The sequence below is a fragment of the Heteronotia binoei genome, chromosome 4 (assembly GCF_032191835.1).
Source record: "Heteronotia binoei isolate CCM8104 ecotype False Entrance Well chromosome 4, APGP_CSIRO_Hbin_v1, whole genome shotgun sequence".
Classification (NCBI taxonomy): Eukaryota; Metazoa; Chordata; class Lepidosauria; order Squamata; family Gekkonidae; genus Heteronotia; species Heteronotia binoei.
Genome location: NC_083226.1, coordinates 123,553,445 through 123,565,370, shown reverse-complemented (window position 1 = coordinate 123,565,370; position 11,926 = coordinate 123,553,445). Strand labels below are relative to the sequence as shown.

The 11,926-nt window shown below is 39.5% G+C and overlaps 1 protein-coding gene across 1 annotated transcript; it reads right to left on the bottom strand.

Moving 5' to 3' along the window:
* Positions 1–1,476: 1,476 nt before the first annotated feature.
* On the bottom strand, positions 1,477–8,848 carry CETN3 (centrin 3). The gene is made up of 5 exons (XM_060235699.1): positions 8,630–8,848; positions 6,554–6,689; positions 3,479–3,593; positions 2,637–2,828; positions 1,477–1,882 (listed from the first exon to the last, which is right to left on the bottom strand). The coding sequence occupies exons 1-5, from the start codon at positions 8,644–8,646 to the stop codon at positions 1,839–1,841; spliced, it is 504 nt and encodes a 167-aa protein (XP_060091682.1). The 5' UTR covers positions 8,647–8,848; the 3' UTR covers positions 1,477–1,838.
* Positions 8,849–11,926: the final 3,078 nt, after the last annotated feature.

Sequence of the window (11,926 nt, the reverse complement as noted above, 5' to 3'; positions counted from 1 at the left end):
GCCTCAGCTTACTCATTATAGCTTCTAGGGCAGGGGGGCCGAACTCATTTGTTATGAGGGCCGGATCTGTCATAAATGAGACCTTGCTGGGATGGACAATGTCGGGCCGGGCCATGTGCATACCTATTTAAGAATAGGTAGCAGAGATATAAAGAAAACAAACACAAATATATATTTTTAAAAACTTAAAATATGCTTAAAACATTAGCACTCATTGAAAGATGCTTTCTTTGTATTTCTCCCATGGGATCCAGGGAACTGGGCAAAAGAAGCTCTAGCTCTTTCCTTCCTTCCCCAGGGGACTGGGGGGGGAAGCCTCAGCCAATAGAAGGAAGATAGGCTTGGCTCAGCTGCTCTGTTGTACAATTGAGAGAGCCTGGCAAAGCAAGCTATTCCTCCCCCCTTCCTCCACAAGGCAAGAGCCCCAGTCAATGGAGAAAATAGAGGTTTTGCCCTGTAGTTCCTGTGCAATTCAGCAAGCCTTGCAAAGCAAGATATAGGGAGAAGGAAGCTGACGGTCAGTTGCTCGGGGGCCTGATTCAGCCCCCAAACTGCATGTTTGACACCCCTGTTCTAGGGAGAGTTTGGTATTGCTTTGATCTAGAACCCACTGATTTGTCTTTAGTAGTTCATGGTTTCTGACGAACTCTCCTCCAACACATTTCAAATGAATCACCTTTCTTCATTGTTCAACTTTCACACCCATACATAGCAATGGGGAATGCTTTCGTATGAATTTTCTTGATCTTGGTTGCTAGAAACACACCCTTATACTTAAGGATCTTTTCTAGCTCCTTCATGGCTGCCCTTCCCCAGTCTCAATCTCCTTCTGATTTCTTGGTTGCAATCTCCCTTTAGGTTGATTATGGAGCCAAGGAACAGGAAATCTTTCACAATTTCTCCATTATCAGTCTTAAGCTTGTGTAAACAAGAATTTAATTATGTTCGTTACATGTATTTTTGTTTATGCTGTATACTTTTAAGCAGGAGTTTTTTTCTGTGATCCACAAACATTGCCAGCAGCTTTATTCAGATGCTAATCCCATCAAGATAAATGAGTTTTATTCTAAAGTGTGTAGCATTAGCTGTCATCTCATTTCCAGTTTAGACACTAAAGACATGTAATATGACCATTCTGGCTTATGTAAGTACGGTGAAATAAAAACTATACTACAGAAATTAAAAACTGAATGCTTAGACTATATGCATATTTCATAAAGACTAATTCTGTATGTTTTAGAGAACACCATTTATACTTTGTACACGATATGATATTGTTACCAACACCCACAAAATATTTAGGAATACTAATATTTGTATTCTTTTCATTAAATTCAGCTTAATCATCACTTTCCCACTGAAAGGAAACTCAGATTACTACAAGCACACAATAGAAACACCATTTAAATGGTTCAAAATGGCATTTAAGCAGGTTTATAATGAGAATTATCATTTGAATTAAAGACTCCAACAAGGTTTATAAAATATAAAAAGACTTTATTAAAATGGATGTCTGTTACTCTTATATAAAAACTAAGGCCACAGCTAATGCTAAAATAATGTCAACTTTCAAAGGTTTTATACTATGATTTAAATTTCTTGCACAAAGCTATTTTGCAAATGATTACTCAAATGTAACACTGCTTATTCTAAAATTTAATGATAGAAAATATTAATTTTAATACATATATTTTGTGTTTCTTTTGGTCCTTTGAGAAAAATTATTTTTTGCATGGCTCCTGGTACCGAAATTTACTGAAATGAAAAGGCGGCAGCTTCAATGCTGAAACCCGATAATCCTTTCTTTTTGTGCTAAGTTCATTTCTTTCCTTACAATGTTAAACATCTCCAGTCATGATGGCAATAAACTCCTCCTGGTTGACTGTAAAAAAGACAACAATGATAAATGTACAGTATATTTAAGAGTTTGTATATTAAATCAAAACAGTTCTTTTTTGGCAATGTAAGAAATCCCCTCTAAAAAAACCCTGAGGTAAATCAGAAACTCCACTCAGCACTCTTTGAACAGAATAGCTTGGTATGCAAGCATAAAGCCAAGAAGAATTCAAAGGAAATTAAGATAGCCTGCTCTTACTTAAGCAGCTCAATTTGTACTGAAGTACTTTTACATATAAGAGCACTAAAAATCTAAGTATTTTTAAGTAAAAATGAGCCATCATGATTTGTCAAGTATTGCTCCAAGAATGGATCACCACAATCCCTTATCAGGCCTTCTGAAATTACAGATTCTGTAGTACTATATATATCTAGATAACAAATGGTAGTTCTTAGTTTGTGGATTCCATATTTATGTTACAATGATTTATACTGTAGAGATTCAACACGGTAGTGAAGCAACAATTCATTTCCATTTTAAAATGTTAACTGTTAACTATAAAATCAGAAAAGTGGCCACTGCAACAATCAGACACAAATTCATATGTCAAAAATTTAACATTAGAATAGGAAGGAATATAATTTCATTTACAGGTCAATGGAGAGTTCGCAGGCAGCAGGTTCCTAAATGGCAAATCTGAGGTCTCATCATCAAATTATCTCAAAGCAAGTGAATTCAATGTGCTTTTGTTTTGTTCTTCTCAGATTCAAGGTATAAAAATGTTATATTCAGTACTTACTTTCTCCATCACCGTCTTTATCAAATTCTTCAATCATAGCCCGAAGTTCTTCATCAGTCATGTTTTCCCCAAGCTCTCTAGCTACTCGACGTAAGTTTCTCAAGCTTATTTTACCTGAATCATCATCATCAAACAATTTAAACGCTTTAAGTATCTCTTCATGTGGATCTCTGTCAAGTATCCAGTCTGTCACTAAAACAAGAAAACAAGGTATTGAGGCTTCCAAAAACCATTTTTATTAGCAAAATTTATCATCCTAGGCCCTAGGCTCTCTAACACAAATAATAAGAGGTCCCTCCTCTTCACCTTCTATCTGAAAGGAGACTGAGAGCCTTAAGTACATGGCTAATGTATTCTACCAAAATAAACAGGAGCTCTGTTCCACCATAAGCCTACTTCTTCGGGTTTTTGATGCAACAGATTGCCAAAACTACTCCTCTGGCATTCTGCACAAAAGGTGGATGTTTTCATCACAAACTGCACAAAACACTAAAATGGCAATGTTCACGTTAGGACACTCTCACACTTTGATTCTATGGCAAACAGAAATTCATTAAACAATGCTGCACTTGTTAAACCTATAAATACTACATCAAAACTGAGGTACAACTGCTTTTCAATTTATATTAAAATTTATATTAAAAAGATAGAATAGAAAATATTTCTAAAAATAGGTACTGTAAAAAATGGAAAGGCAGGAAAAACCTTTTAAGCATTTCATTAAGCAAAGGCTTAACACTGTTATCCCTGGCATACTTTTATATCAAGAAACAGGTTACCTAAACTTCTAGTGGCTGCTTATTGCCAGTTTTTTCACGTCAATACATATATCCAGTACCTACCAACTTCATTAAAATCTTCAAAGGTGATTTTCCCAGTTCCTGCCCGATCATAATCTTTAAGTATCTTCAACACATCTGCCTTTTTAACATCAAAACCTAAGGCTCTCATTGCCACCTTTTGGGAAAAAAACAGAAATGCACCAATGCTTCAGGTTTAATACTGAAAGGGAACTCTACTTATTTTTCACAATAAACTGAAGTAAAGATCTACAGGGGTTATGTGTGTGCATATTGGGAGGGGGATCCACCAGAAAATAAGATTGTGTACAGTATAATCTTTTTGCAAAGTTGGCTTATATTTGGACTTTGCCATTTAACTCATGACAATTTCATGATCATATTTCAATGACCAAACATTTGTACTAGGTCAGGTGACCTTTTTACCAGTGCAGCAATAACCAATTGCAGGCACCAATAGTCTTCCTAGACGATATCAAAGAGAATACAGGTCAAATGCTTGGAATGACAAGATCTCAAATTATTAAACATTGTTGCAGAGACCTGTGAATTAATCACACTCCAATCACAGGAGCATCCACTGCCCAACTGAGAAGCAGGACTTCTTCTGCAACTTCCTCTATGTCAAAGAGTAGACTAGCTGGCCCAGAAGTATTGGATAAGGCACCGATTCTCAGCTGACACCCTTCCAAACAGGAAACGGGACACTGTCCCAAAGGCTTCTGCAGTAATTTGAGAGCCACTGGATGATTTCTCATTTTCTGGTAAGGACAACAATGAGGGGAACCAAAACAGATTATTTCTTGCTCCTGTTGGCCCTGCAAGCACTTCCCTCAAGCAAAGTGCTAAAGGAAGCAACAACATCCAGTCCAAGCAACATAACTTTCATCCTCCCCTGCTGCCAAAAAAAAAAAAATCTGCCCATGGACCCACAGCTGGCCACCCTCTGCTGTACATACATCAGTGTTTTCTGCTAATACTACAACACAAGTTTAACATATGAAACAACCCATGGAAAAAACTCATTGTACTAAAAGGGTATCCACAATGTCATATTGTTACCAAAAATATGGTACTGGAAAGTCTATCTTTGGAAACATTTTAAAATATTAAAATATTTCAAAATATTCTTTGAACTCACTGATTTTGAACCTACTGCTCCCAAATTGTTCATTGCCAACCATTTCTAACTGACTTAAAGTCTGTAAACTGTGGAGATTTGAGAAAAGAGCAAAAAGAGGGAGAGAACTCTGGAAAAAAAAACCTGGAGTTTACATCCAGGTTCCAACATTAGCCAGTTAAGTATCTTTTTGGCTCTAGCTTGTCCAAGAGGCAGTTGAAGAAATGGCATCACTATGTCTTAAGAATTAGAGTGTTGTTTGTATGAAGAGAAGATATTTAGACTATTTAAGTAACAATACCATACAAATGCTAACTCTAACAAATATATGATAGATACCTATAATATGATAGCAAGAGTGTACAATGTAAGCAGGGTTACACCATTCGAACCTGCTGACTCCAGTGGACTGTGAAGTGGGTTACTGCTTAAGTTTGAACAGACCAAAATCAACACAACTGTGTATACAAACAATAAAGAATTTATAAATCGAAATTTGAAAAGTCTCTTCTTATTTTCCAAAGATACTTTATACACATTACAAAAATTTCCAAAGGGGGTGGATCCCACAACACAAATTTCTAACCAATTCTTTCACCAATGTTCCATACAATTTTTACAGGGAAGTTCCTTATTGAAACTTTCATTTAGAGGATAAATTCATAGTCCTTCTAATTGCTGTGGAAAATCCAATCCCCTACAAAGTTGGCCTATATTAACCTAATAAAATACAGACATACAAAATGCAAAATACAGCATGTATAATTAAGCATACCTGCAAATTCAATCTTTTGACATCAAAACTAAGACTTCTTGCATTCACAAAAGGCACAAGCTCATAAATCATCATTCTCAAATCTCCACTATTTTGTTGCCACTTTGTTTGTTACCCATTAAGTTTGAACAGAAACAGTAGTATTTTCCTTTCAGATCTGAAGTCTCTCTCTGGCACACATACATATATTTCATACACAGATATACACCTTGAATCTTTCCTCCTAGCTTTAAGTGCCTCTGCCTTTAGGATGCTTCATACATCACAGCAGAAAGGAGCAAATATTAAAAATTCAATTTCAAGAGCTGTTACAGCATAATAATTAAGTCTATGAGCTCTGACTCAATTCAAATGTTATTTCATATATGAATTCACTACATATGAAAGCCACTTTCTCTCGTCTGCCTCAACTACAATATGGAGGTAATACTGGTCTACCCTATAGGGTTGTTGCATGGATTCCACAGATAATCTATGCAAAATAGCAAAATACTCAAAACTGAAGTCCTACCCAAATACTATTACACCACACTTGGTTTTTATCTCATTAGTCAGCAACTTGCCTTTATTCATTGTATGTATATCACAGAAACACACATCACCATACACAACTGCCTCATATCTTGGAAGGCAAAAGAGAGTACATATTAAACTTTTAAACTTTTAACCAGTATACATTTTGCAGTTGCATAAAATGTCACCCTTAGACCCTAGCACTGCTCCTATACACTGTGCCCTGGCCAAACTTGCTGATGTTAAAGTGCAGCTACCTCCCCTGCGGAGCCACGTGGCACAGAATGGTAAAGCTGCAGTACTGCGGTCAGAGCCCTCTGCTCACAACCTGAGTTCAATCCCAGTGGAAGCTGGTTTAGATAGCTGGCTTCAGGTTGACTCATCCTTCCATCCTTCCAAGTAAAATGAGTACCCAACTTGCTGGGGGGAAAGTGTAGATGACTGGGGAAGGCAATGGCAAACCACTCTGTAAAAAGGCTGCCATGAAAACGTTGTGAAAGCAACGTCACCCCAGAGTCGAAAACGATGGTGCTTGCACAGGGGACTACCTTTACCTTATTTTTAACCTCCCCTGCATTCTTGTCCTACAGTTATTTTCTCAGAGAACAAGTATTCATAGCTGACCATAGATGAACACCTACCCTACTAGGAGCGAAAGCATTTAGAAACCACTATCAAACAAAATATCAGATTAAGAGAAAAATATTGCCTTTAGCTCATGATAATCTATAGCTTTATCTTTATCTGTGTCAAATAACTCAAAAGCATCTTTTATCTCTTGTTTCTGTTCTTCAGTTAATTCTCTTCTCTTCTTTCTCTTAAATTTTTCAGCAGCAAGCTCCGCCCTAGAATACAAAAAAGACACACAAATCAGTCACATAAAGCACCAGGTTTTTCCCTTAAAACTACAAACCTTTACAAGTTCTAGAATACATCTTACAGAAGTGGGTGAATATTTTATAATGGGGGGGGGGTGGATAATTAGCAGGGCTTTTTTTGTAGCAGGAATTCCTTTGCATATTAGGGCACACACCCCTGATGGAGCTTACAGTAGACCCTGAAAGAAGAGCCCTGTAAGCTCTTGGAGGACTGGCTGTATCAGGGGAGTGTAGCCTAATATGCAAAAGAGTTCCTGCTACAAAAATTAGAAGATTACCAGTCATATTTACTGATGTTTTGATTTACTTTGATCTTTCTATCTCAGCATTCAGCAAAAAAAGGGAAAAGATAACGTTAAAGAGGTTGTGGCTTTTTCAAAACCTACTGCAATGCCTACATTAATCTCAACAGGCCTAATACCACTCATATTGGTGCCTATCACAAATGAAAACAAACCTGTATCAAAGAGCTCCCCTCTCCAATGTGAGTGGTGCAGTGAAAGAATAGGGACAAAACATCAGTTGCATTAATGGAATTGCAAGCCTCCAAGTGACATCTGGAAATCTCCTGGAATTATGACTGATATTCCCCTGGACAAATGGCTGCTTTTGAGGGGGGGGGGGGGTTCTATGGCATTACACCCCACTGAGGTCACTCTCTTCCCCAAATCCTGCATTCCCCAGGCTTCATGCCCAAAAGCTCCTGGTATTACCCAACCTACAGATGGCAACTTCAGACATTAAGTTTGTCAAGATTCTTACAATAATTAGCAACACATTCCCAAACAGTAATTGCTAACTGGCTAAACAGTGAAAGGCAGAGTGTGAATATGTCCTTTACTTGCCCTCCCACACCCCTGTAGGAAGCTCTCCGCAAATATGAAAGGGACAACTTTTGAACAAATCAAGGGGGTTGAACATCTGCAACTTCAATGAGCATTCCCCCCCCCCAATTCCTATCATTTGCAGTTGATTCGTGCACTTTATTTTAATTAATACTTTATTTTAATTGGCTGACTTTTATCCTATTGTCAGGTGCTGGGGGGCAAAAAAATGCAATCCAAACAACACTTCCTGGCAGCAAGCCCAACTAAATAGGCCCAACTAGGATTCTCAGAGTTGTTGTGTATGATTACCGTCTAAATAACCGTGGAAAGGAAAGGTCCCCTGTGCAAGCACCAGTCATTTCCGACTCTGGGGTGACGTTGCTTTCACAACGTTTTCACAGCAGACTTTTTACGGGATGGTTTGCCATTGCTTTCCCAGTCTTTTACACTTTTCCCCCAGCAAGCTGGGTACTCATTTTACCAACCTCGTAAGGATGGAAGGCTGAATCAACCTTGGGCTGGCTACCTGAATCCAGCTTCCACCAGAATCGAACTCAGGTCACAGAGAGTTCAGACCACAGTACTGCAGTACTGCTGCTTTACCACTCTGCGCCACGGGGCTGCTAAATAACCGTGAGGAACACAGTATTCAAGAGCAAGAATCCAGCAGCACCTTAAAGACTAACAAAATTTGTGGCAGGGTATGAGCTTTCGTAAGCCACTGCTCACTTCTTCAGTTGCTCTGGATAAAAGTCTAAAACATTGTCCACACAAAAAACTCAGCAACGCTTTCTGCTGAGCTAAATTAATTCCATTCAGAATTCACGTCCTCTGCCCTCCCTGAGTGCAGAGTGCCCATCCAAACATTTTTTGAATCGCAAAAATAATGCAGGAAGGCAAACCCTTCGCCACCCTTCCCTTAACTTTCCCAACAGAGCGCAGTTTCCCCACAAGCGAAACCAGCGAGCGCCATGCTAATACCGCGGCAAGCGACTCGGGAGAACTAAGCATTGAGTTACCATAGCAACAAGAAGCAAAAGCCTTTTGCTGCTTCCCCTCCCCATCCCCGTTTATACCAACCTCGAAACCAAACTCATTGTCCTGGCCCAACCCTTCAGCCAGACTCCGACTTGGGCGGCAGCGTGCCTCTACTGCTGTGACCCCCCGGGACCCGGAATTAGAGCCCCAACAACCTCGCAAACGAGCCGTAACCCGTTCTGTCAGACAACAACGTCGTCCCCTCCTTCCTCAGAATTCAGCTACCATTGGATATGGCTAAAGTTCCTCCCACCTCTCTATGTTTAATGCTCCTGTAACAGGCTGAGCTACCTATCAATCAAACTGATGACGTTCTTCCCCCTTAACCCATTAAAAAAAACACCGGTTGGCTACGAGCAAACGTTACCCAGAAGGCAGTGAGTCTAACGTCACAATGAAGCGCTGAGGGAATATGAATTAATGTGGAAGAATTAAGGATGCTGTGCTGGTAGATAACATTGGGAAACACGCGCCCCGTCACCGCCAACTCTCGTTGGTTGAACCCCGGGAATGTACCGCCCTACTACGATGCATTAAAATAACCCTTTCTGTAGACAAATGCCCCACTCTTGCAATGATAGGAAGCTGGTTCAGGGCTGTTTTACGCATACCGCCTCGTCATAAGAGGCTGCTGATTTCCGCTCCCTAAGGGCAGGTATTCTTTCTCTATTGGCAGCCTATGGGCAGGCGCTGTACTTACGTGAAGCCTAATTTCCCTTTTTCCCTATGTGCAAGTGTGGTCTCCATTACTCCTTATGGGCAGGTGTGCTTTATTGGCAGGCATGTATAGTCTATGGGCAGGCGCTGTCCTTCGCTGAAGCCTAATTTCCCCTTTTCCCTATGGGCAAATGTGGTTTCCATTATTCCCTATGGGCAGGTGTATATAGTCTATGTGCAAGTGCTGTCCTTAGATGAAGCCTAATTTCCCTTTTTCCCTGTGGGCATATGTGGTCTCCATTATTCCCTATGGGCAGGTGTGCGTTCTCTATTGGCAGGCGTGTATAATCTATGGGCAAGTGCTTTTCCTTAGGTGAAGCCTAATTTCCCTTGTTTCCTATGATCAGGTGTGGTCTCCATTATTTCCTATGGGCAGGTGTGCTTTCTCTATTGGCAGGCATGTATTGTCTATAGGCAAGCTCTGTCCTTAGGACAAGCCTAATTTCCCCTTTTCCCTATGGGCAAGTGTGGTCTCCATTACTCCTTATGGGCAGGTGTGCTTTCTTTATTGGCAGGCATGTGTAGTCTATGGGCAGGCGCTGTCCTTCACTGAAGCCTAATTTCCCCTTTTCCCTATGAGCAAATGTGGTTTCCATTATTTCCTATGGGCAGGTGTGCTTCCTCATTGGCAGGCGTTTATGAGTAAGTGCTGCATTTAGGTGAAGCCTAATCTCCCTTCTTCCATATGGGCAAGTGTGGTCTCCATTATTCCCTATGGGTAGGTGTGCTTTCTCTATTGGCAGGTGTATATAGTCTATGAGCAAGTGCTGTCCTTAGGACAAGCCTAATTTCCCCTTTTCCCTATGGACAAGTGTGGTCTCCATTATTCCCGTGTATAGTCTATGGGCAGGTGCTGTTCCAAGTTTTAGTATGTCCCATTTTTACACTATTAAATTGCCTACTAGGAAAAAATCCTCAAACAGAAATAGAAAAAGAATTTGTAATATCTACACATTATCCTGTTGTCTTATCTGTATCAGTTCATATAGTTCAGCATGGCAAGACCTGAACATTTATTACAGGAAAACAAAGCAAGATGGGTGGCTTAAAAACTGAATATACAAAAGTAAACCAGCAGATGGCATCAAAGTTGCGGAGATGTGGAAGTGACAAAAACATTAATACTCAAACATTTTTTGTAAAGGGTTTTTTTTTGTATGGAACTGGAAAACTATTTTCATGCTTAGCTTCAGGCCCTAATATTTCTACAGGAAAGGATCAGTGTTACATAAGCCACCAAACAGATGTTGTCGGTAACTGTTGGTGCACAGAAAAATCTGAACACAAAAATTGTGAATATTTTTTTATTAGGATCATCAATTACAGAACCTTGTGCAAGCTTTCAAGTTCTTGAGAACTCATCAGTCTGGATATCAGAAAACATGAGGAGGGGGAAGAAAGAAAAAAAGGCCTTTAGTTTATACCGAATGTGTTGTTATTAGTATTATTTCTCAAATTTATATCCCGCCCTCCCTGCCGAAGCAGGCTCAGGGCGGCTAACAACATTCAACTAATACAATAAGACAGTAAGCAACAATTTCAAATTTTTAACAATTAGTACCGATTAAATAATTTTAAAACAATTTAAAATGATTTAAAACAATTTTGGTGCTAGTGTTGATTCCATTAAATTCAGCAATATTGGACATTGTACTGTAATTCAACTAAAGGCAAGTCGAAATAGAGCTGTTTTACAGGCCTTGCACATAACTAAATTAAACATTCTGAGGTTTCAAACAGCACTGAAGCAGGATTGTCAAGCTCTACGTAGGGCCTGGAGCTCTCTCACTATTGCAAGTGATCTCCAGATGGCCAAGATCAGTTCCTTTGGAGAAAATGACTGCTTTGGAGGGTTGATTCTATTATACTGTGCTGAGCTCCTTACTCTCCCCAGGTCTCACCTCCAAAATTTCCAGGTATTTTCCTGACCCAGACCTGGCAACCAACTCTTGGTTGGGAAATTCCTGGGGATGTGGAGGTAGAGCCTGTGAAAGGGAGGGACCTCAACAGGGTATAAAACAGCCATTTTCTCCAGAGGAACTGATCTCTGCTGTCACTCTGAAGATGAAGTCTAATTCAAAGAGATCTGCAGGTTTCACCTATACGAAAGCAAAGGAGCAAAAATAGCAATTTTCATTAGAGAAGCAGTGGTTAATTACTGCAAAAATCCAAGTAGATCAGGTAAGTGTTAACTTATTTATCTTACAAAAATACCCCCCCCCAAAAAAAAATTATTTTGAGTGTTTGTGGGACTTAAAGTGAAAAGTATGAACTTGTGTATCTTTCTGTATCATAGATATCATCATGGCTTCCAAAAATCCTCAACATTTTATCCTTGGCATAGACTTTTCTGCTTCTTTTGAACACAAGGAGGCATTGTCAATATTTGTTGAAACAAAAATGTGCAAACCGCAAAAACCAACTGAAGAGAACTGGAAAGCATCCAGCCAGCCTTTGGAAAGAGATGTTTATAATGAAGGAACAAAAAGCTTAGACAAGCCCCAACTCAATTCAGTCATGGCTTCATGCAGACAAGAAAGCACTTGGCAAGCCATTGCCTCTCAATCTACCATTGCATGGTTCAGTGGCCTATTGCATGGGTCAATGTGAAATTCTATAGTA

Coding starts and splice junctions, on each gene's coding strand:
- CETN3 (XM_060235699.1), bottom strand. Junction 2,829..3,478: donor TGAAGATTTTAATGAAGTTG/GTAGGTACTGGA, acceptor TTCTTGTTTTAG/TGACAGACTGGATACTTGAC. Junction 1,883..2,636: donor TAAAGACGGTGATGGAGAAA/GTAAGTACTGAA, acceptor TCTTTTTTACAG/TCAACCAGGAGGAGTTTATT.